This window comes from Toxotes jaculatrix, chromosome 4 (genome assembly GCF_017976425.1).
Source record: "Toxotes jaculatrix isolate fToxJac2 chromosome 4, fToxJac2.pri, whole genome shotgun sequence".
NCBI lineage: Eukaryota > Metazoa > Chordata > Actinopteri > Toxotidae > Toxotes > Toxotes jaculatrix.
The window spans coordinates 22,389,324-22,414,024 of NC_054397.1; the positions used below are offsets into that span (position 1 = coordinate 22,389,324).

Sequence of the window (24,701 nt, forward strand, 5' to 3'; positions counted from 1 at the left end):
AATGCACACAACAGGCTGATTGCGTGGCTGATTGCTGCGGTTTCCTCCATGAGCTGCCACATAATGAGAGGTGGAGGAAGGTGAAATTTCTCTCCAGTGGAGCTCAGGTGTTGGTGGGAGAGGCAATTCCAAGAAGATCTCTATTACACAGCAGACAGAGATGTTTTCCCAGTGCTCTCTGTATGTTTTCTCTGGGCACCATATTTGCTGTTTTCTAACAAAGAGACAGTTTTATTCTGATTGTAGCCGTGTTGTGGAGGGATGGAGATAATGTCAATTTGAGCAAACAGGACTATAAATCGTTTAGTAAATATAACTGAATGTTTCCCAGCATGTGATTTTTTAACAAACAAGTAAAAAAGGCTTGACTGTAACCACTTAGGGAAGGATCTGATGAGAAGGAGTCTGAGCATCACACACTGTTGGGTTGGGTGGAGAATCATTGCTGAATTTCTGTGTCTTTGTCAATAGCTAATCACGCAATTTATATACAAGAAGAGTAAGAGAAATGTTGAAGAAATTTTATACACACTTATTTTAAAAGTAGATTCATTTGATGACTTGGTCAGCTGTCGTCTTATCAGACATGTCTTGAAAAATTGTAGGAAAATGGTGTTAAGTTCAGATAATATCTGACTGCAGCAGAGAGGTGGGAAAGATGAGTGTCCCAAGATAGTGCTGGCACAAAGGCTAAAGCAGCCACTAAGTGATTCTTCTGATGAACATGTGTGGACATCCTTGAACTTGAAAAATTATCTGGTGAACTCAGCATCAGTCAAAGTTTTTTCCCTTGTCTAAAGTGAATGAGCTTATGTGTATGCTTCTGGGGTTTTTTTTTTATATACGTCTGCTTGTTTTTGCATGTCAGCGCATGCATGACTATTCTAAACACTAACAGATTGAGGGCATTGATGATGTTTTCTTCTTGACCAAGACAAATGCATTCTGCTTCCCCATGGGAAATAGTGAGAACACAACTTATCTCACTCACAAACATGCATTGTGGCTCTAACACTGAGACATATGCCTCCATGTGATCTAATGTCACCATTAGTACAGAAAATATGTTTTCCCAAAAGCTTCTCTTAATATCATATTTAAAAAGGCAAACTATTATATTTTTGTGATTAAAAAAACTGTGGTTAAACAAAATATATATATATCTTAACTCTGACTTAATTCTTCAAGCTTGTGTTAATGCAGTAGTCACATGCCCATATGTACATTTGAAACATTGCTGGTCTTCTTGTCTACATTGATCATTATCAGATCCTCCCCTAACGTGATTACAGTCTAAGGGATAAAATCCTCAGTAAAATCCACCGTTTTTACTTTTTACTCCTACTAATTTCCACTCATTCACCTATTTGTGATGTAGATTTTCTCTCAAAAATTCAGAAGTCAAGCCATGATAATCCTGCTGATATCATCCAAGTTATTCTCTTTAGAAAGCTCCTCCAGAACCACAGCACACAGTTTACTGGTTTTACTAGCTGAGTAGTTCTAACAATGATAAATAAACTGATCTTTATATGTAACATACATAACTGGTGGTGTGCTCCTGGTTATGTATGCTCTTTTCACACACTGCTGACATCAGTGCTGAAAACCAGTGTAAATAAACAGCTGGCATAGGTACCAGCCCCATGGTAACCCCATGGACTGGGGTAAGTCAAATGGAAACATGAATGACCTTTGCGTATAGTTGTTCAGTTCTCCTGGTTTAAACCTCAGGGTAATGTGAAAATACTGCAGGACCTGAATATATTTTAACAGTCCTTCAAGTCACTTTCCAAGCCTGTTTAAAGGTCTGTTTTGACATGCTATATAGTGAGTGTTCCTGTGGGTTGACATTGAATGCTGTTGCCTCTTGCTGTACAGTTTTCTCTGGGTTATTAATCAGTATTAAATGTGAGTGACGTGGTGGTTCACCCACGGTCCTCCCCCCTTGAGCTAAGTGGAGGATGAGCAGGAGAAATGTGTATGTTTGTGAGTGTGGAGCAGAGGGCATTAGGGTGAGTACCTCCACTGTGTGTCAAGGCATGTTGAGGAATGCAGCTAATTCTAAACTCTGTTCTAATCATCACCGCAGATATCAATCCTTTCTGTCAGCTGGAGGTTTCTCTTAGTCTTCTACTTGTGTACGCTCCATATTTCTCTTTCTGTCTTCCTGTCTCCTCTCAGTTCTCCAGAATAGATCATTGCTTAAGACTCAGTGCTTCCATTTCTCGCTGTTTTGCCTCTTTTGCCCCCCCCCGCCATACACACACCACACACACACACACACACACACACACACACACACACCCCCACTCCTCCGCCCATCATGAATGTCAGTTTCCTCTCCGAGCTCCAGACATGTGTGGGGCATACTAAGCAGATGACAGAAGAGCACTGAGGGTAACACATTCAACTCAGCGCTGATTTTGTGTGTTCCTTAATGGCCAGGGGTCTCCCTCTGCAGCCGTGCCTCCGCATTCGTCTTGAGTGTGTGTATGCGTACGTCTCTCAGCCCACAGCAGTGTGGGTGGAATAGAAATTATACGAGGGTGGGTGGAAAAGCAGAGAAAGAGGACGGGGGAGCAGAGAGGCAGGGCGAGGGAGACGATAGAGAGGGAGGAGGAGGAGGGGGAGGAGAGGGAGAGTGCGAGAGGAAAGGGGAATCTAGCGACAGCGACATTCTGTAGTGGTTTGGACATTTGAAAGCCATCAAGCTTTGCTGCTTCGTCTCTCTGTGTGCGCGCGCACACACACACACATACACATACACATTCAACAGCTGATGACAATGTGGACTGAGGGGAGCTCTCACATGCAGTGCTGAGGATTACTTGTCTCTTTCTTCATGGAGCAGCAAACTTTGAGCGTGGATTCTGAAACGACCGCTGACCCAGTGAGTAAGCAAGCTGTGTGTGCACGCGTGTGCGTGGACATTTGTGTGTGTGTTTGTGTGTTTTGCTCTCTCTATATTTGGTGCAGCCTATATTTGATCCCGCAGATGACTCCCTTGCTTCTGTCATATGTAGAATGCAGGCTGCGTTACACAATGGGAAATGTTTCAGAGCTGTGTTGCTGGGGCAGATGAAATTATTCTTGACTTCTCGTCAACTTGAATTTAAAATCTGATTAAACTCTATTTGGTCATTGTGAAGTTTTATGTGTATGAACAGCCTAACTAAACCATCTACTTGTCACCTACTCTCTGTTTCTCTTTCTCTTTCTACTGCTCTTTTGGACCTGGGAATCCATAATAATCACCCAGTAAATATTGATTTTGGTTAAAATGAATTTAATGTCCTGAAACTTTAGGAGCGAGGCCTATCTCTGGAATGACAGATCATGTGACTTGTGCAGGCCAATCATCAGGCTATTTTTTTGGCTCTGTTGAGTTAAAGGAAACCTGTTGATTCTTTGGTTTTGTCTTGTAGATCAGTCCAACTGAAGGAAGTGTATTTGTATTTGTATTTGTATTTGTTTTTGTTTCGTGGGTCTTGAAGAAAATGTCTGTAAGTAGTGTTGGAGTATATATACAGTAGTAGTATGTGGGGGGGGTTTGACAGTGTGGTGGAAAGCAGCACAGGACATTATTTCACTAAACACAGCAGTGAGAAAAGAGCAGCCTGCAAGCCCTCTGACCTAGCACACACACACACTCACGCACATAAGCATAAAAAACTCATTCATATCACAAAAAAGTGAATAAGCACACAATCAGATGCCTAAAGATAAGAACCTGCACACACATTTCTTCTTCTATGTGTGTGTATTCTTGCTGTGTGAGGGTGTGTGTGTATGTGTGTGTGTTCCTCGTGATATCCCCTGGGAGCAGAGTGTATTGGGGAAGAAAAATCAGATGATGAGACAGGATCAACGCTGCTCAAGTACATGAAACACCTCAGGAGGCCAGGAGTCACATCAGACATCAGCTTCAATTTCAAATAAACACAAGTGCTTCTTTTTATCTTCATCAAGTGCCAGATTGGTGCAGTTTAGCTCATCAGCCTAATCAAACAGTGTCATGTGATCGGTCTGTTGCAGACCTGCGCATTGAGTTAACTCACAGATACAGAGTGTAGACAGAATTGGAGAAAAGGCTTACCAGTTTGAGGCTGTCGTTCGTAGTAGCTGTTCAGCAGATATCCTGTCAGGTGTCTCAGTCAGTCTGTTGCTGGAGGTTGACTTGTGACCACTGATCCACTTGACTAGTGCAGTTTTCTTGTGTTTGTGATGAGTCACCAGGATTTTCAAGATTTCTCCTCTCTCCTTTTTACATAATTTTGCAATGATTATGACTGACGTACTAAGTGTTTCGCCAGCAATTACTGTAAATTAGAGTTTAGAAAGGCAGCAACGTGTTGTGAGCCATATAAAGCTGAATGACAGTCATTGGTAATCAGCAACTGGTTTCAAAACTGAGTTTTCAAGGAAGCATGAGACAACTTATGGAAACCAGGTCCACTGTTGGTGATGCATTAAGTACAAGCTCATTTTGGCCACCACATGTATGCAGTCTTCTCACATACAATTAGGGGGAGGTGTGTTGCCCCATTAGCTTTTGATGCTCTCAGTCATTGTGGACCATTATCACCTCAGTATCGACAGTAGAGGGCAGTGTTGAGTTTTGTTGGTGTTTGTGCACAGCAGAGAAAGAGAGAAAGCGAAGGCATGATAAACTCTTCTCTTCAGTGACAGAGTTTGAAAGTGAGCTAATATGAGCCCTTCATCTCCATGTGCTACTTAACTGTGAACTAAGCCATTAAGGAAAACCACCTCTTGATTCCTCCTGTGTTTCTGTACACTGTCTCTCATTGAAGACAGTGGTTCCAGTTTCTTCTCTCTGTTGTCTCAAAATTTGAAATTGTGATGACGTGATAATGATTTTTCAAAAATGAAATCTAACACAAGGTTTGGACAAGATAACAGAGGTAGGGCTGCACAATATGCTGATAGAAACTGAACTTCAATTTATCAATTGCTGGGAATTTTACTGTAGTGTTTATATCAAGGTTGCTAACCCTTGTTATCTCTGGTTGTATTTGTCCATGATGAGCAATGTTGCAAATCAGCGTGCAGGACTGTTTTATGACAATACTGGATTTACAGGAAGCTTGTGTTGTGTGTTGAAGCCATTTGTCAGGTATTTATTTCACTGAATTAACCAAAAACAGATGGTCATGTCTACTTTTTTATATATCAGTAATTTTATTTCCAGTTAATTTACTATATCATGATATAGCATTGTTTTCTTGAAAAACTAACCATTTTCTTTAGTACACCAGCATGTTCCAAATTACATAGCACTGAACAGTTAGAAATAACCAACATGACATGAAAGTATAGACAATGTCAAATGCTAACAGCAGCCCAATGTGACTCGCATAAGAGAATGAACTATAATTCAAACGCTTACTTGTTGGCATGGTTAACACATTGTGCATATACGTGACTATCTAAGCATGTGCGTTTTAACATGTAAATGTACGTGATTAGGTGAAAACAGTGCTACAGTTGTGTGTAACACTGTGCATGTGTGTGTCTTTCTGCATGTGTAACCCTATTGTCTTACTGTCATCTGATATCCACAGAAGAGAATGTTTCCCTTTTATGTTGAACTGCCCTAGAAAAGATCATGATCTTACGTACACACACACCCACGCATGCACACACACACACATATACACACACATGCATAAAGGAAACAGAGCTTCTTGGCTAGACCACAGGAATTAGGCTAAAGAGAGGAGTGAGACATGAGAAATGTCTTCTCTTCTCTTTTGTTTTCTTCTCTTTTTGCCTCCTCTCCTCTCTTCCTTTTCTCATCAGGATGTGGATTTAGCCAACTTAAACTTTGTCATATCCCTCTCATCCTTTGTGGCACTCTGCCACTTCTTTCTTCCCCTGTGCTAACAGATGTGTTTTTTGGGAGTTTGAGCACAGGTTGCTCATACACCACTTTCAGTTCTTTTCTATTCATGCAAATTCTTACACTCGCACACATAAAACAACGCTATGAAAATGTTGTAGTTGTAGAAAGAACATTGGTAATTGAACATCCACAAACATAAACACCTGTACCCACAAGCTGTTCTCACATATGAGGTCCAAACATTGTTGCCCTTTCACACATGTAGCGCACAACAGGAGATCATCTGTGTGAGATGCGTTCACACCTACTGGAAACACTCTGTTCGGTTTAGGCGAGGGGTGGCGTCTGGGTAGATCATGCAGGAGGCAGGACTAAAATGTCATCAACATGCCCACTCACTCGGTGTGAATTCTCCTGACAGTGATCCTCTCTATTTGCACAATGGCTCAGTCGGACATTACACAAACTAAGGACTAGGGACCTGGCAGGATAAATTCCTTTTAGTGTCCCGTTCGACCGATTCAGACATTTGCGTTCACACGCACAGCTCCTCTGGGTAATGTTTAGTAAGGTTCAGGGTTGCGGTGCATGAGTGAAAGCAGCTACACATACTACTTACCCAGAGTGCATCTCAGGTTCAGCCACTATCTGCTGTACCAGGTTAAACAGACATGCCTACTTACTGTATATTTTTTCCTATAAGTGTATAATTGGGTCATCAAAGTAAAATACAGTGGAATAAAAAAGACTGTGGAGGTTTAAGAGAAGGTGTTTCAGAAACTCTTAACTCTTTTTTGCCAAAACAGGAAATTAGGGGGAGCTAGGTGTAGGCTCAAGGCCATGTGTGCACAAATTCAATTGCAGCCATTGTTTGTGCGTGTGAGAGAAAAAGAGAGAGCATGTGTGTGTGTGTAAAGTAGGCTGCTCTGTCCTGTGAAGTGCCTTTGTTTCCTCCAGTTCACTGTTTAACAAATCTGCAGAATTTTCATTAACCTTTTAAAATGTGAATGCTAAAGATTAAATTTCCTCATTTTAATTTGTGTCCTCTCTTATTTTCCTCTCCCTCTGATTATAACAGATGAAGCAATAAAGACAATTAATTTCTTAAATCACTTGAAAACATCCATCGCAGTTGAATGTGATCATACCTAAACCTGCTTAACTGTGATTTGAACAGGGAGTGAGAGGAGGGCGGAGAGGTAAAGGGCTCTGCTGCAGCGTGATTGGCAGACTGACCTTTGTTCCCTCCCCGTCTCTGTAACTGCTGCCTGATGGGGGCGTGTCACTATGGAAACTGAGTGTGTGCGTGTGTGTTGACGTGTGTGTGTGTCTGCAAGAGAATGGAACTTCCTAGTCAGTCTGTCAGCTCAGTGTGTGGAAGAGTGTGTGAGTGAGAGCGAGGAGGAGAGGCATGTAATGTAGTAAGAGTGACATAGTGTGTTAGGAGTCAGATTTACTTCTTACTTCTGGCAACTTTTGCAAATAGTTGAAGCTAATCCGAAGGTCTGTCTGTGTGTGTGTGTGTGTGTGTGTGTGTGTGAGAGAGAGAGAGACACACAAACGTCCTGAGGCATGGCTCCAACCCAGTCAGCTGTCAGGATGAATTTCCTCCTCTAGATAGCTCTGTCAGCCTGTGTGTGTGTGTGTGTGTGAGAGAGTGTGACTGTTTGTGTGTGTTTATGTGGTTCACGTATGTAGATTGAGCAGTCAGTGGGTTTCCTCCTCTGTCAGAGGGGAGCAGGATGAGCCTGAGGAAGAGGCTCTCCTTCAAGCGGGTCTGGAACTTCAATACAGTGAGTAGTAACAGACACACACACACACACACACACACACACACACACACACACGATTGTAATGCTTTACAAGTGGTCTTTATGGAGAAAGTGCACAACTTTCCATAAGAGAGACTTACTTACTTAGTTATTTACTCATCTACTCATTTATTTATTTATGTCAATAGAAGCAAACGTAACTACTGCTGGATGTAAATATTCCCGCATTCACTGATTTACTGTACAAGTCAAAGTAGTTTTTAATATCCAACCAAAGTCCGTTTGTAATCCTGTCACATTGTCACTAGTGGAAAATGTAGAACTTTTGTTGTGGCATGTTTCTCGTTGGCAGACATTCATTTTGAAACCTTTGGATTCCCCTTTGTAGATATAATAAATGTTCTGATAATAATTATGGAACTGGCAAAAAAAAGGAGAATCAGTCAGTTCAAACCAGTGTTGCTGCGGTCACTGCAGGTGATAAAGACAGGGACAGATGGACGGACAAGGTGGCTATTACCTACAGCAAAGTACAGAGGGAGAATAAGGGGAATCCATCACCTTCAGACCATATGAGATGTAAAACAAAGGGATGTGAGGGGTCGTATGTAGAAAGACATGGAGGTGAATGAAGACAAAATAGGAGAGGTATTGGACGGGGGATCTTGAACAACAAACAGGACAGAAGTTGAGATGAAATGAAGTCATCCTGTCTGGAGTTTTTAAGAAAGGAGGGACATGGTGGTGGCAGGCTGTGGAAGTGTGTATAAAGGTAAAGTGAGACAGAGGGAAAGAAAGACTAACAAGAGACTGAGACGGCTCCAGGCTGTTTCTCTTCCTCTCAAAGCCAGATGTGTTTGAGGCCAGAGCAGGCGATAGAGACAGAAAGAGAAAAAGGCGTAGGGACAGGGTCAGAGATTGAAACAAATGGAGGTAGAGACTGAAAGACCTTTTTTCCCCCCTTGTCCCTGCGAGCCATATGATTGTACAATTCACCTCGAAGGCTTGTTTTGTGTGTGTGTGTGTTATAGAAAGTGATAAAAACACACATGTAATGCAATGGAAAGGTGAGCTGAGTCAACTCTCGTTTCTTGTGAAACCCACTGAATTCAGTGTGTGGAGTGGCAGCTGTGTTGAGTAGGTGTGGGTGTTTAGACATAGGTGTTCAATCAGATTGTCCTGTGTTTAGGTCTTGTTCCCTCGTCTGTCTGTGTGACGGTGGTGCGTTTAAGGCAGTGGGCCAAGTAAAAGAGACATTTATCAGCAGCTCAGCCTCTGAGTCACATCTCCTGTGTGGCTCTGTTGTAGCGAACAAACATTATCTGCATTCCTTCCTTTCATAGAGAGTGGATATTGATTCCTGTGTTCATCACAGGGATTCAAGGCTGTATCCCAGAATTCCAGAGATGGTCACAGAGGATTTCACTCTGGAATAAAAAATGAAGTTTTGAAATGTTTGTGGGGACGTTGAGATGGTGAACACATAAGGGTCGATTGACACTGAGTTTTCTAATCAATGTATGTTTATTTATTCACTGATTTAGTCGGTTATGTCTTTTAAATTCCTCCTAAAAATCTGAATTATTTTGTGTTTCGTCCAACCTCATCTCAGCGTTACATAAAAAGCGTCCTCACTCATGCTCGCTCACACCTGCGGAGCCTCATTTGACTTTTGGATCATTAGAAAATAATCCGCTTGTTCACTTTATCCTTTCCTCTCACAGTTAAGCTACGCTAAAGCTAAGCACTTTCATGGTTGCCAGTCCTGGCAGGGTGACTGGTCTTCTCAATGGCAGCCACTATTCACCTCATATTCAAAAGTAAACACACAGGCACGCACACATTGAGACAGCTTCCTCCTCAGTTGGAAGAGTGCGTGCGTGTGTCTGCGTGTGTGTTTGCAAGCATGCAGTCGGGAAATCTGTGTTGTGAATTCTAAGTCACCTTTTAAGGACAGCATGTGTGTGTGTGTGTGTGTGTGTGAGTTGTTCAGTTATGGGTGTGGTCTCCTGTAGTAATGCCAGTGTTTACAGGCACATGAACAGACTTAGAAGATATATCCAGTGTTCTTCCATATTTCAGTCTCTTCAGTCATCTTTCACTTGCACACATATAAGAGTGAATTCTTATTCCTTACCAAAGGTGGCAGTTACAGCTCCGGTGATGGAGCCAGGAATAGGTTCCTGTGGTACAAACAGTGTTGTCTTTGTGTGTGTGAGTGCATATATTATCCCAGACAGTTTCTCCCACAGATAGATATTTTTTATTCCCTGTGTTAAGTGTAACTGGCTGCTCTGCGTTTCATCCTGTAAAACAGAATGTCATTTTCCAGGAATCATCATCCACCTAGACGCACACACATACATACACACAGACAGGGAACATTTCGGGAACTTGAGATTGTTTAAGAAGACTTTTATTGCTTAAAGTATTAATATTATGATAACCGTGACAACGAATGGCTGTAAATTGTGCCCTGTGTTTAGCCAGAGTTTGAACCTGACGTTCAGGCTTCATAACAGATGATGTAAGCCACCCCTCTCCCACTAGTCACACCTAATAAAGCACTTGGGACCTGTTCACACGGTGACCAACCACTCCCTGCATACACACACACACACACACACACAAATCCAGCATAAACAGGCCAGGCATGTGGCTACAAGGTGGAAATTTGTGTTTAGCTGAAATGGGGAAGATATAGGTAAATGAACACGTTGTGACTTGTAGACAAAAAATATCTTACACAATAGCTGCACATAATTCAACAGGTCATTTCATTGGTACTAATCAACAAAGTCACAGTGCAATACAACGCCCTGTCTGCTCTGAAACCACTGTCAGTTCCTTCTTGAGGGTGTGAGGCAGATTTCTCTGTAATTCTAGAGACCCTAACGAGCCACAGGCACCAACAGAGATAGAGCGGGAATAAAAAAAAAAATTGGCCTGGAAGTTTGATTCAGTCTGCTGTGTGTTGCCAGTGACTGTGACTGCAGACATGTGATTCAGCTGTCTTATCTTTTGTTAAAGTGGGTGTCAGAGTGATGTGTGCTCATTGTATAAATGTCCACAACAACTTTTTCACTGTTCGGAGCACAGCACTTCCCAGAACACCAAAATAATCTGAGGAAGTTCTTCACAGATTTTAAGGATTTTTTTCTTTTTGGGAATCCCAAAATCTAATTCAACAAGTGGCAGTGTCCTCAGACTAACATTTGAAATTAGGCATTACTGTTAAAGTGCTTAATTCACTTAACTGATGGGTCTGTTGACATAAAACAAACACCAGCTGATAACTGATAAACAGTTGTTTAAATCACTTATCAAGCAGAATTGCCAAACATTTCTTGGTTCCAGCTCCTCAAATGTGAGGATTTACTACATTTATATAGTTGAAAAATTAATACTTAGTAATAGACCAATAAGTCACCCAGGCAGGTATAGTTTGTCCACCAGAGAACAGAGACAAGTTTATCTTTCAAACTGTAAAATGTCCCACTCTGTCCATATTTTGGTCACAAATCTGAAAACAACCCTTGTGTTAGGTGGCGAATGGGCTGCACTTATATAGTGCTTTTCTAGTCTAATTGGCCACTGAAAGGACTTTACACTTACACTTTACAAAAATGTGTTTCTGTAATGTATGAAAAAAAGAAAACAAATATGTAGTGTTATTTGACTTTGTTCATTCTGTTGAGCCGACCTGAAGTGGCAGACCTCTGCAGCAACAGCTGTGATTGAACGCTCAAACCAGAAAAACGTCCCTGTCGGGCATTTTGATTTTGGTACGCGTGAGTGCGATAGGAAATCAGTCCGACTGAAGTTAAGCTGCTAGTGAGGCAGTATGTTGGTATCATTACATCTTTGCACTTATAGAAGGACCAAACTGCTTTTCTGTGTCGTTGTTGAAATGATTCTATTTTGAAAGTACAGATTCTCAGGTGGCTGTCTTATCTTTCCTGTCTTCCCTTAAAGTCCTCGACTTCCATGAAATGTGATAAAACTATTCCCAGTAATGGCTGTCATGCAACATTATGACTGATTTTATCTGAGACCGTTTTGAATTAATTATGCGTTGTTGACATGTTAATTGATAAGAAGAAACCATTAGCTACAGCTCTCACAAAATTCATAACCACACACGCACATGCTGAGGTTTTGCTTGAAACTTTTTTTTTTTCCTTTGACAAAAAGTCCACCATGAATGTGGAAACCATAATCATGACCATCAGTCATGTGTTACTGTGTCAAATTTTTCTGCTGATCTTATCGGTGCATTTACTGCAGTATGGGAACATAAAAGCCCCATTAATATCTGTGAACAGTCAGCATCAGAAGACAAAAACCACAAGAAATATTGGGGCTATGACATTGTGGTACATCTCTACTGCCAGTAATGCTGAGGCAATGTAGAGTTCACAAAGTTTGAAAGCAATAGAGGCTGAAAGTAGCATGATGGCCTATGAAGTAGCAGGACCTCTTTGTTGCATACTGTGGGAGATGTATTCGATATCCTGACTCTGTATTGTCGAGACTGTTGTATTTTCCAGCTGCATGTTTCTCTGTGGATACGAGGTTGGGGAGAGGAACGGAGGGAAAGTCTGGAAAACCCCAATCATTCCCTGTGGGCTGTCAGGAATGACCAGGATCTGCCAGGAGGGGAGGGGGAATCACTACTGGAGTGACTGAGGAAAGGTTGAAGGAAGGAAGGAGTGAAGAAGAGTGGAAGAGTGGAAGGACAGAAATGGGGGAAACCGGGGGATGACTGGAGTGAAGGAAAAGAGCAAACAAGAGGAGGGAGTTTGAAAATAGAGGAGGCTAAGTTAAAGGAGGAAAAGAGAGAAGAGGGGACTTGGGGCCTCATCCAGGGGCCAAGCCACCCCACCACTGAGTATGCCTGGAAGTGATCACATTAGAGCTTAATGGGGATTGGGGGTGAACACACACGTGCACACACACACACACACACACACACACACACACACACACATTCATATATGCAAAAGAATGTACCCTACATACAAAAGACACATCTCAAACAGATGTTAACCATATGCATACATACTATGAGCTGCACCCATATAAAATACACAGCATAGTGTAACACACACACATCAGAGACACGCTGTTGAAATGTGTGAGATGTGAAATGTGTGGGATTCCAGTCAGCGTGAGGATCGGGTAACCAGTTTCCACTGGTGAGGTTTCTGCCTCTGTCATTTTCTCATGTCCTCTGCGGCAGTTCAACCACAATCAACTGCTATAAAGTCACATCAAATCGCTTTTCACACACTGGTGCCAGCCTCTACTCTTCCAGGGACAGTCTGAAATAGCTAATCTCAGTGATTAATCCGGCTGTGCCATATGGCCTGGACAGACTGGCTCAAGTGAGGAAATGGCCAAGATACACATGAATCAAACCGGCACATGTGCTGAACGTAAGGGTCCATTTAATTAGATTTACATTGTCTACATTTAATCTGGGCCATAATATCATAGGATCTGTAAATGCTCCAATCCTCTTACATCAAAAGCCGTGCTGATTTTTGAAAACTGACACTGATATGACTGACTGCAGAATGTTATGTTAACTTGTACAAAGGAAAAAAGGTTACTGACAGAAGGTGATGAAGTCTGAGAGTGCATTTACACACAGTGAGGTAACTGGTTACTGTAAAATGTGCATATTTTCGAACGAAGGTTGGTTCATTTTTAGTGTGTTAGTTTTATGATGTTAGTAATAATTGTTCTTGAAGATGTTTGGTGCTGATAGTACAGTGCGAAACCAGTCTATTGTTCAGCTGCTGAAACTGACTTATTTTGACTACTACAGAAGAAGCTTCTCGTTAGATTTTCTGTGCTAGTTTCAGTTTAAGTCATTTCGTCGTTTGGAACACAAAGAGTACTCCTACAAGTAGTGATCTTTTTTTTTTCATCCTGTTCACTGTTATTACAGGAATACTTCCCCTGTCTGAAGCCTTCATGCACACATTGTTCTTAAAACTCCACTAGAGACCCTGTAATGCTTATACACATAACCATGGCTGTCTTTTCCAGCAGATATCTAGCTACGTTACCTGAGTTTCTTATACACAGGGTGTAAAGTGGTCGTCTTGCTTAAATGATATTTAATAAACCTGCAAGGTTACTGCAGAACGCTGACAGTAACTGGGCCACTTCTCTGAGATAAGTAGCTACAACTGTTTACTAGTTCCCCATGCATAGTGAGGGGATTTACTCAAGGTAGTACCACTTCCCTCTCTATTAGAACAATTTTACTATGAGGGTAAAGATAGGGTGTGGATACCCTGCTGCCCAGTGTTTCGTTTGAATTTAATATCATAAAATATTTTCTTTTGAGACTTTTTAATGACACTGAAACTTTTATTTAATGCCCGGTTTGGCCTTTCTGCAGTGCAGCAGCCAGGGAGACTTGTGGTCACTGTATTAAGTGCCATTCAACATGCCAAAAAAAGAGGAAGACGCTACTTGATTTCTCAGAAATGAAGCTGATACATTTTTCACTGATGACTGTAGTGTGACCTTATCGAAACATCAAGTCATCCAGGAGTCTACCATGTGTCTGTGTTGACTAATGATGAGATCATTAAAAGTTTATTTTCAGATGTAAGTGTACCATAGAAAACATATCTATGAATCTGCTGATACAGCTTCTCCACAGCGGAGCACAAAGATAGTCGTTAGCAAGATTAGCCGTCGGATTAAAAAAAGTCAAAAAGTCTGTGACACATTAACACTGTGCCTCAGTGTTGATTTTTATCCAAAGAGCTGATCTCGCATCAAAAGTCTATTTGGATACTGTGCTCTTTGCTTGTCTTTGCCTTTGTCTTTCTTCCATATTCTCTTTGGCAAACTGTTCTGTCGTTAATTGCCGCCCATCCCTTCTTTCTCGTCTCGCTCTTGTCTGTCTCTCTGTCTTTCTCTCTCCCTCATTCCTCCCTTTTGTCTACTCCTCTCCTTTTGCTCTGTCAGAGTCACAGAGCTTTTCAACTATGTTCCAGAGTTAGCTACATTACTGATGTCTGTGTTGAATGATCTCATCCCAGCTCAGCATGTCTGGGATAAAAATCACGGCATTGTATGCTGTGTGTGTGTGTGTGTGTGTGTGTTTTCTGTGTGCTCTTTTGTGTCTGTGCCAGGGAAATAGGATTTGAGTCTAAAGAAGGTTTGGTTTGAATATGTGATTGTATTTGTGCCTGTGTGTGTGTTCATGCGAGTGAATAAGATGAGGGAAGGAGAGTTTGGAAGACAGTAAAAGCTGATGAGTAGATACATGTTTACACTGATGGTGAAAGAGATGAAATGAAATTGATAAACTATCTACAGTTGGTGATTGTGAGATATGCAGGCAAACATCACACTTCACTGTGATATTCGGGGGCAGGTAGGCCTTAAGTTCCCCTTTTAACCTCCTCACACACACACACACACGCACACACACACACACACGCACACACACACACACAGTAAGCCCCACCCCTCTGAGGAGGTTTTCTTGCAGAGCAAGCGCAGCCAGTTCATGATGATTCCACCCACACAGTGAGTGTGGGTGCTAATCTTACTGTGTTACGATGTGAAAGTGTCTGTGATAATGGGCCAGGTCCTGTGACAAACACAGTCAGTCTCCATCTGGCCAAAGTGCATGCCTGGGCAGCTGCTTCCTTGCCCTCATGTACTGTTTGAGCTTGTATGAATGTGTGTCCTCTGAGTGATGACTGAAGATCCTAATCCATGTCTCTCTGTGCTTTTTTACAGTCCGCTGCAGTCTCTGATGGAGGTGAGTAGATAAACCTTTCCAACATCTGACATTTTCGTTATCTGTTTTCTTTTTCATGGTAATCATGATTTTCATGATCTTTGTCGTGATCTCTAATACTCACGTTTTTCTCTAACATATTCTGTTTTTTGACTTTACAAACTATAAATTCACTCATCTCAGTTCATCAGTTGTTATGATCAACTTTAAGCAGCATGTGTTGAGCCAGTTGTGCCAAACTGCAGTGTCATGGCCAAGCTCATAGTGGATAACTAAATAAGTGGCAGCTTTCACTCAACTCACATAAACAGCCGACGGTCTGGTTTGACCTGTTCAACTTCTGCCCCACCTCTGACGGCTCTGCTGCTGCTGTTGGCAGGCTGCAACCTAAAGATAGTCCCAAATCTGTAAAAAAAAAGTGTGTTTTTGATATAGAGATTTGAATTAAATACTGTAGTTTAATGTCCTTAAATTTCTACACATTACCACAATATAATAGGTGAAGTTTGTATGAAGTATTGTCTGAACAAAGGTGTTTATAGCTGCACAAATCGGGGTAAAGGCACAAACTTTCAGACTGAGCCACCCCCTCAGACAACTGTGGTGCAGCGCACATAAAAAGTAAGTGTTTCAAAAAGAGAGGGAGAGAAAGGTTGAAATCCTGTTTACTTTCTCACCTCCACACACACCTGGCACAAACCCAGCGTGAAGTGGGCATGCTTGTCAGATTGTCGTCTCAGTCAAAGTCACAGAAATTGTGGGTCGCAGTCTTCCCAGTTAGAAAAGTGTGGGGGTGGAGGGCGTTTCTGACTTCCATGATGTGTTGATGTCTCTATCAGTGATGTCAAACCATTCAGACACTGTTTTTTTAAATGGGTAGATTCTGTGTTGAATTGCACCTCGTCTGAAGCGAACTGTTGTGTCTTTAATGCAATTAGCATGAGGCAACAATAACAAAGACTTCTAATGGTGCTTTAACGCCTCGCAAAAGCACATGAAAGACACAGTTTACTGTGGATGGGAGATAAAAGGAGAAAGAGGAGGTGAGGAACGAGACAAAAGGACTCTGTGGCAGACACGGCTGCAATAGGCTCTAATGTAGAAGTGTTTATGGCCACTTACTCACACCACGTGTCTCTGGAGGGGAGAATGTGTTGTCAGTGAGTGAAGTGGAAAGATGGCTCTCCTTCCAAATTTATGTGCATGTGATGTAGAGAGCACACTGATATACAGTAGGGGTGAGTGAAAAGGTTCAATTCTTCCTCCCAGTTGTTCAAACTGTAAAGTATAGATCATTATTAATAGGATAAAATGAGTGAAGTGATTGTGAACTGGGTAACATCAAAGCTTTGGTTTTATTTTGTGTATTTCTATGAATTATATCCCCTTTTATTGTTACATCATTCTGAGATACCAGCAAGTAAATGTGAAGGAAAACTGAGGATAGAAGGACAGAAGTTGATATGAGTTTAGATGAGGTATTCATTAACTCAGTTAAGGCTAAGTGATGAATGTTATCTTAGTCAGTAAATATCCTGCACAGCAAACTGAATCAGGCTCAATATGATGAGAGATGCTCCAGGTTTCAGTGCCAGCTCTAATAAGATCAACTCTAATTTGACACCTCGAGGGAAGTTGTGATTCTTTGATGTCTATAAATTTCTCTTGAACACTTTTGTTTCCACAAAATGTATCTTCAATTTAAACCATAGATTCAACAGTTCTCAAAAAATAAAAAAAATAAAAAATAGGCCTGTAGTTTTTCAAATAACAGTTGTAGAGATTTTTAATTATTTTGTGAGAGGCTCTGGGCTGGACATTGTAAATGTCTCATGTCTGTGAAGTCTGTTCTTTCCTTACAACATCTCATCTGATCAACTGACAAAAAAAGGGAAGAAAATGTAACATATCTAGCTAAATAATCGCTTTTATCAAGCTCTGAGTTAGACCTAAGGGGCTTTTAACAAACTCACAACTTCTGTCTACATTGCAGTCTTTTACCTGCTTCACAATACTGCCATTAATTTCTGGCCATTTGAATGTGACTCACTCAAAATTTAAAGATATAATTTAAATATATTCCATTTCAGAGACATTTTTAGACAAGTGAGAAAACTAATGCAAGCACAAAGTGAAAGTTTTACATGATAATGTATACAAAATAATGTTACATTACATTACACTAAATTGAATACATTATTCAGTGTGGAAACCACATGTTAATGTTATTATTACAGGAAAATGCTCACTACCCCTGAACAAAGAATGTGTTTTCTTAACAAAAAACTAAACAAAACACATGAAATAAAACATTTATTTTAAGAAAAACAATTAGGCAAATTATTTTTTTAAATAGCCTGTTACTTCTAAAATGTATTTGCCTCATTTTTTTGTTTTGTGTGCCTGTGCTAAAAGCTGTCACTATGATTGTTGAATGCAGTAATTAGATTGTACGTGCAGGGTGATTTTTGAAGGCCCGTAGCTGTATGATATTAAATTTTGCATTGTATGTCATTGTGAACCCATCTCACAAATTATGATTTATTTTGATCAGTTGGAAAAGTTGAGACAAGAGTAGACTGACAGATATTCTTCCTTGTCCTTTACATCTGTCAATTTATATATATGTGTGTGTGTGTGTGTGTGTGTGTGTGTGTGTGTGTGTGTGTGTGTGTGTGTGTGTGTGTGTGTGTGTGTGTGTGTGTGTTGTAGCTGTATGGGGGCTGCAGGCCTCATTAGCCTCAGTAGTGGCCTTTCTTTAACAAGCTCCTCATCAATAAGGCAGTTTGTGTGTGTGTGTGTGTGCATGTATGTATGTGTGTGTGTGTGTGGTGTGTGCGTGTGCGTACACGTGTGTGCTGTGGCGTTTTTAGTTCCCTCCTCCCTCGACTCTGAATTATTCATCATCTCGAGGCTTGTGTGTGCTTGTATCACTTACCTACCTGGAAGCTCATAGAGGTGTGTGTGTGTGTGTGTGTGAGTGTAAATATCCGTGCGGGTGCGCGTGCATGTTGTGACCTGACTCTCTCTGTGGTCTCTCAGGTTGTCAGCCAGGTTGCTCACCACCATCTCTTTCCTTTAGTCGCCATCTTTTTATTCCTCTTTTCCCTCCTTCTTTCTCTTCCTTCCCGTGATGTTATCAGCTGTGTGTGCGTGCGTATGTGCCCTGCCTTGGACTATGTGTTTGACCTGGTGTGTTTGAGGTTGTGAGGGGCCCTGATAGGGTGAGTATGGATGGAGGGGCTTGGATACCCCTCAGGATTCGCTACCTGCCTCGCTGGCACCACACAGGCTCCTACCAGCTCTACCCAGGTGAGGTGATATCTGGAGCCTTAAACGCTTGTTTTTCAAGTAAAGAAATTACTTGGGCAGGTTTTAGGCACAGAGGAGCATTAAACTAACATATTGACAGTTAAAAGAGGAAAACCTCCGATCACAAGATATAGATGGTTTATTAAATTAAATAGTTTTCTAACTACCAAGTGCTCGTTGGTGATCAGATGAGCTTAGCCTGTCTGTATGGGGATGTAATGGGGTAGGGCAGCTGATATGTTGTAACAATGTTGTTTGTGTGAATGGTGTGAAGATTAAGTATTGTGGTTTCTCCAGCGTACTGTACCATCCCCATTATGAGATAAAAGTGAATTGAATTTTGCCTTTTAAAAGAATTCAGTTAAGATCGAGGCAGTGAAGTTGTCAGTGGACCAAATTCTAAAATTTCTAGAAAAGGAAAGTAATTATTTTCCTTCGTGTTATACTTTTAATTGTCTGTTGTTATCAAAGTCACTGAGCAAAATGTACCTTTTGCGAAATGTTTTTAAATGTATTTGTGAAATGTATTTAGTGACCTGTGCAATTTCCCCATTGTGGGACTATTAAAGGTTTATCTTATCTTATCTTATCTTATCTTACTTAAAGTCCCTGGAAACATGGTTCAAATCTAAATGATTTCATTTACATTATATATTCGTGGCTAAATAGTTAAAATTTGGAACGATTCTGCTTTCAACACAGAACAAGTCTGAATAGATGCAGTCATGTTGACAGACAGGCAAGCACAAGACTACGATGTAAAGTGTGCCTACCAATCACAACAGGTAGGGAGTCACATTTAAAGGACCAGTGTGTAGGATTTAGTGGCATCTAGCGGCGAGGTTGCAGATTGCAACCAGCAGAATATCCCTCCCTCATCCTTCCATCCTTTTGGTAGGAGAATGTGCGATGTACATGTCAAAAATCAAAAGGCCTTCTCTAGCGCCAGTGTTTGGTTTGTCCGTTCAGGGCTCCTATAGAATCATGGCGGTGGAACATGGCGGGCTCCGTGACTATAATTCTAGCGATGTGAACTCCGGCTTCAGTTTTTGAAAATTATGTTTCATTCACAGTTGACTGGAATTTTTATTTAGAAGTGAAAAATGTGGGAATTAGAGAAGCAAAAACGCAATGATGTGATGCAACTCAATAATATGGAATGATGATGCCTGAGGTTCCTCTCTCATTGTCTTTGTATAATTGGTCTTTCTGTTATAGAGTGGTGCTCTGTTAAGGGTGTATGTTGTGATAGACTTCAACTCCTGTATCACTGAATGGGATGCATCGGTGCATGTTTGCTGCTCATTCACAGTGATAGATCATTAATGACTGAAGAGGAAGTTTTTAGGGGTTGTTTACAATACTGTTAGAAACTGAATGAGGGTGAATGAGCTGAATGATTTGGAAAAACTTTTGAAAAATATCCTCAGTGACAAAACTGTCATTGATACAATAAAAGGAAGAAAAATGTGCAAAAGCGGAAATCACACTGGAACCATTTTTAGCCAAGTTTCCAAGTTCTAAATCTCACAGGATTTTTAGCTGTGGGCAGGATACTGGTCTTTCAGTTTCAGCAGGATTTGCGTCTTCTCAGGCACCTGACCGGCGATGCCTTCCCTCTGGCTGTTCTTGTATTTGTTTTATCTCAACTTAGCAGCCCACTTTCAGTTCATCAGGCCTGAAGCTCCTTTATTCTGGTTATTCTCAGCTTTTCTGAGTGCCTCTGTCTTTCTGCCTCCTGATCTCCTTGCTTTGCAAGTCTGTCTGCACATTAGGAACATAGACGTAGTAAGGTCTAGTGGTGGGAAAAATAATTTGCTTCTTACATGCACTGGGACTTCCCTTAGAGCGAATGAGCATCTGTGCACAAATCTCCTTAATGGGAATGTTAGAATATTGCTTTATGAATACAACTTATTTCACTGAGTAAACACAATACAAAACAGCAACTGCACTTTTAAAGATGTTTGCAAATAGTTTGTTCGCACACTTGCTACAGTTCTGAACTGAAGAGAATAGCATGGAGCTGCAGGGATACTTCTGTTGTAATACATTATCTTTTTCAATGTTCTTCTTCAGTCTTCTTTATTGACTTACTCTGATATTGTTTCATGATATTTTGATCATGCCGCATTATTGTTTTACACAACTCTCTTGTCCAATACTAAACTATGTTTTACATGTGAGTTTTGTCTGATATAATGAATAACAGTGGAGTACAGGCCCATTGATCATTGATTATTTTGTGTGTGATTTTGCATATATGTACTATATTATGATAAACAGACTATTACGTAATAATGCACTTAGATTGTGACAAGAACAGGAAACAGCCAGGTAGACTAAATTATAACACCAATTTGACTTGACGACTGACTTGAAAATAGTTCAAACAAATGGGTCAAATCTGTGATATCAGTATTGTGGGGACTGTATGCGTGAAAGTGTGCAGCGTGGACGTTGTGTTGCAAAGCATAAGATAAAGATAAAGCAACAGAAAACTACAGCAGGGACCTGTGTGGGTCGCTGGACTGGCTGCTGCTCTTGGCTTATCATCAGCATGCTGCTAATAGTGCTGCCTTCAAGCAGAGCCACTGCAGACAGAGAGAAACAGTGGGGCAAACAGCATGAAAGCAGGGAGGCCGTTACAACTGATGTTAAGTGAAGTTAATTCTCTTTATTTTAACTATAATATAAATCTGTTTGAATGTGCACATACAGTTAAACTCAGTAAGGAAATCAAACATTGGAATGCGTCAATAGTGAAAATCATATTGTGAGACATTTCCCACCCTTCTGCAGTCACCCTACCACTGTACAGCTCTTTGATGTTGTGTGCGTGTGTGTGTAAACAGAACTGAACAGCGTGGAGCTGCAGGGCTGCAGCAGTGACAACAGTCTGAATAGTAATGCCAGCCTGCCCAGCGTCCAGAGCCACCGGCGCCACACTGAGAGGAGAGTGGCCAGCTGGGCTGTCTGCTTCGAGAGACTGCTACAAGACCCCGTGGGAGTCCGCTACTTCTCGGTACTATGACAGCACATGACCGGCGTTGGCCAGCACATGCTCACAACAGGCTCTGTATCCCTCCGACTATCAAAAACACTTAAATCAAACTTTTCCCACGTTGCACAGTTAAAGGTTAAATCTATCAAATCCAAGTCATGGAAAGTTTGTTTGTTTTGTGCCAGCTAGTGTTGGCCACATCCCGTACTGTCAAATGACAGAAATGTACCTTGCAGCACTGTAACAACAAACGAAAGCCTGTATTAGAAGATCATCTAGTATCTAGTATTTTCTGTGGAGACAAATTACAGACTAGTTAAAAGCCACATTTGAACTGTAGGCTGTGGTGACAAAGTTTGGTTTTCAGGCTGACCATTTGATAATCGAAAAATGTGGTTCATTCTCTTTTATGGTGTTATATCTATAGTAGTCAAAGAAATCTGCCTCATGAAAATAATTTTTCACAATTTAAAACAAAATACAATCTCAAAAGATGCTTGTGTGGTAAGCACGCGCCAACAGACCTAACTACTGACTGTATAATTTAGACTGATAAGAGTAAGACACGAATTGACGAACCTCAGTGTATTATTGTGAAGACACTTCTATCTTCTGACTTCATGTTTATATGAGTTTGTCTGTTTTTTCCTCCATGTTGATCCACTTTAATTTCTTGTGTTTCAGGAGTTCCTAAAGAAAGAGTTCAGTGAGGAGAACATCCTGTTTTGGCAGGCTTGTGAGTTCTTCAGCCACGTCCCTGAGAATGACAAGAAGCAGGTAGGAGACATACAAGACATTGTTTGATCATAGCGTTCATCCATTTACACCGATCTAGCTATAATGACGAACATTTTTATGTTCTCTTCGTTCTTCATCCCTTTTTTTTATTCCTGTCTTAACACCTTTTTTTAAAATCTCTTCCCACCTTCTCCAGCTCTCTCAGCATGCCAGGGAGATCTACAACAGCTTCCTGTCCAGTAAAGCCACAACACCTGTCAACATAGACAGTCAAGCTCAGCTCGCTGATGACATCCTCAACGCCCCCCGACCCGACATGTTCAAGGAGCAGCAGCTGCAGGTAGCATATACACCGAATACACACACCAACCCCAAACTCAAGGTAACCACTCACCGCTTCTGTCAAACAGGAAGCTTCTGCCAAACAGGAAGCTTCTGCCAAACAGGAAGCTTCTGCTCCAGAGGCTGTACTTAGATGACTCTGACCTCTGACCTTCCTCGGGAGGGGGGAAGTGAAAAGAGGCTTTCCCTGAAGGACCAATTTATTATTACTCATAAAACTGAATCAGAACAGACCCTTATTGAAAATGTACTCGTATTACAGCGCTGGGTGCTCATACAACATAAGGTCAACTATTCATCTTGGCCTGCTGTCTAGCATCATGGATGTGAATGGCTTCTTAGATGTGCATGTTGTGGAGGGGGGAAACTTGCTGAAAAGCTCTATTGATTTGAACAGCTGAGCTCAGATGTTCAAACTCTGATAAGAGTCACAAGGAAAGATATCCTCACCATCACCCTCTATATTTTTACACATCAAACATCCACACATATCCTCTCAAAGACGCACACACACACATCAAAGCCTGAGATGAGCTTTTCCAAAACACCTCTGGACTTGATCTGGTCAAGGTCTCGTGGCACCATTGACTTAAGGTTTTGGTTCAGACATACACGTGGACTCAAACATACACATATACATACACTTATATACATACACTCCGTGTCAGGTTTACACAAGAAATATCAAAATCCAGCAGTCAGTAGCACATTCATGCTCCCCAGAGGACAGACACATTTGATATTTTATGACCTTGGCCTTGTCCCTCAGCACCATCCTGTGGGTAAATGTTGGATTTTGAGGCTCAAAGACAAAATCATCAGTAGGTCTGTAGTCATCTGAGAATATATACTATTTTAAGGAGCTGCTAGTAGCATATTAGACTTTAATTTAAAATTTTTCTCCCACATGCTTTCAACATATGTAGGCACCTTGTTGTCATCAATTTTTTTCAGTCTTTCCTTCTGTTACTTTTTACTTTGGTTTCTTCTTTTTTAATTCTCTCTAATCCTCCTCTTTATTCCTTTCTTTTTTCCAGTTACTTCCTTTTTTTGTTGTCTGACTTTCCTTTCTTTAATCCTTTTACCACTGCCTGTTTTTCTATCCTCTCTGCCTGCCTTCATCCCCCTTTCATTTCTTGTGCTGCCCCTTTCTTCCCTCCTTTTTGGTGTGCTTGCGTGCATTCCCTCCTGTGTTTTCTGTTGTCCACTGATTACTTCTTTCTTCCCTTTTCACCCCTTTAGATCTTCAACCTGATGAAGTTTGACAGCTACACAAGGTTCCTCAAGTCTCTGCTGTACCAGGAGTGTATGTTGGCGGAGGTGGAGGGCAGGCCCCTGCCCGATCCTTACCACATCCCCAGCAGCCCCACCTCCAAACACAGCACCACCGGTTCCGACCGCTCCAACCTCTCCACACCCAAGAAGGTAACACAACACATATGGCCAACTATGGTTCATATTGCACATAACTTACACATAAAAGAAATTTGGGGTTTTCTGTGTATATGTGTGTGTGTGTGTGCACTCTAATAGGCTTGTATATGTCATGTGTTCCTGTCTTTGCTTCTATCATTTCTTTCATTTTGTTTGTGTTGTAGGAGGACAAAAAGAGCAAATCTGGTCGATCTTTAAATGAGGACAGCAGGGATGACTCAGGAGACCGGAGGAAAGGCATGTTCTTCTCCTGGTCCCGCAACAGGAGCTTCGGCAAAGGCCCCAAGAAGCGAGAGCTGGCCGACTTCAACTACAGTCAGTATTTTTTTTCCAGTTTATTATTTCCCTTGTGTTGAAAAGTTTAATTTAAAACAAAAAAATCTCCTACGTGAAAAATGAAAGATTTACAAAACTGCTGCTGGTTCAGTAGCACAGATCACCAATAAGTGATTCCTC

General features: G+C 41.3%; 1 protein-coding gene across 6 annotated transcripts in view; it reads left to right on the forward strand.

Moving 5' to 3' along the window:
• The window catches only part of rgs12b (regulator of G protein signaling 12b), a 42,749-nt gene that overhangs the window by 12,270 nt on the left and 5,778 nt on the right, over nucleotides 1-24,701 (forward strand). For all 6 annotated transcript variants that reach the window (XM_041035670.1, XM_041035671.1, XM_041035669.1 and 3 more), the window contains exons 6-11: nucleotides 15,415-15,436; nucleotides 21,583-21,752; nucleotides 22,416-22,508; nucleotides 22,666-22,809; nucleotides 24,054-24,236; nucleotides 24,410-24,560. In XM_041035670.1, coding sequence (XP_040891604.1) covers nucleotides 15,415-15,436; nucleotides 21,583-21,752; nucleotides 22,416-22,508; nucleotides 22,666-22,809; nucleotides 24,054-24,236; nucleotides 24,410-24,560 — 763 coding nt within the window. The remainder of the gene's footprint in view (nucleotides 1-15,414; nucleotides 15,437-21,582; nucleotides 21,753-22,415; nucleotides 22,509-22,665; nucleotides 22,810-24,053; nucleotides 24,237-24,409; nucleotides 24,561-24,701) is intronic.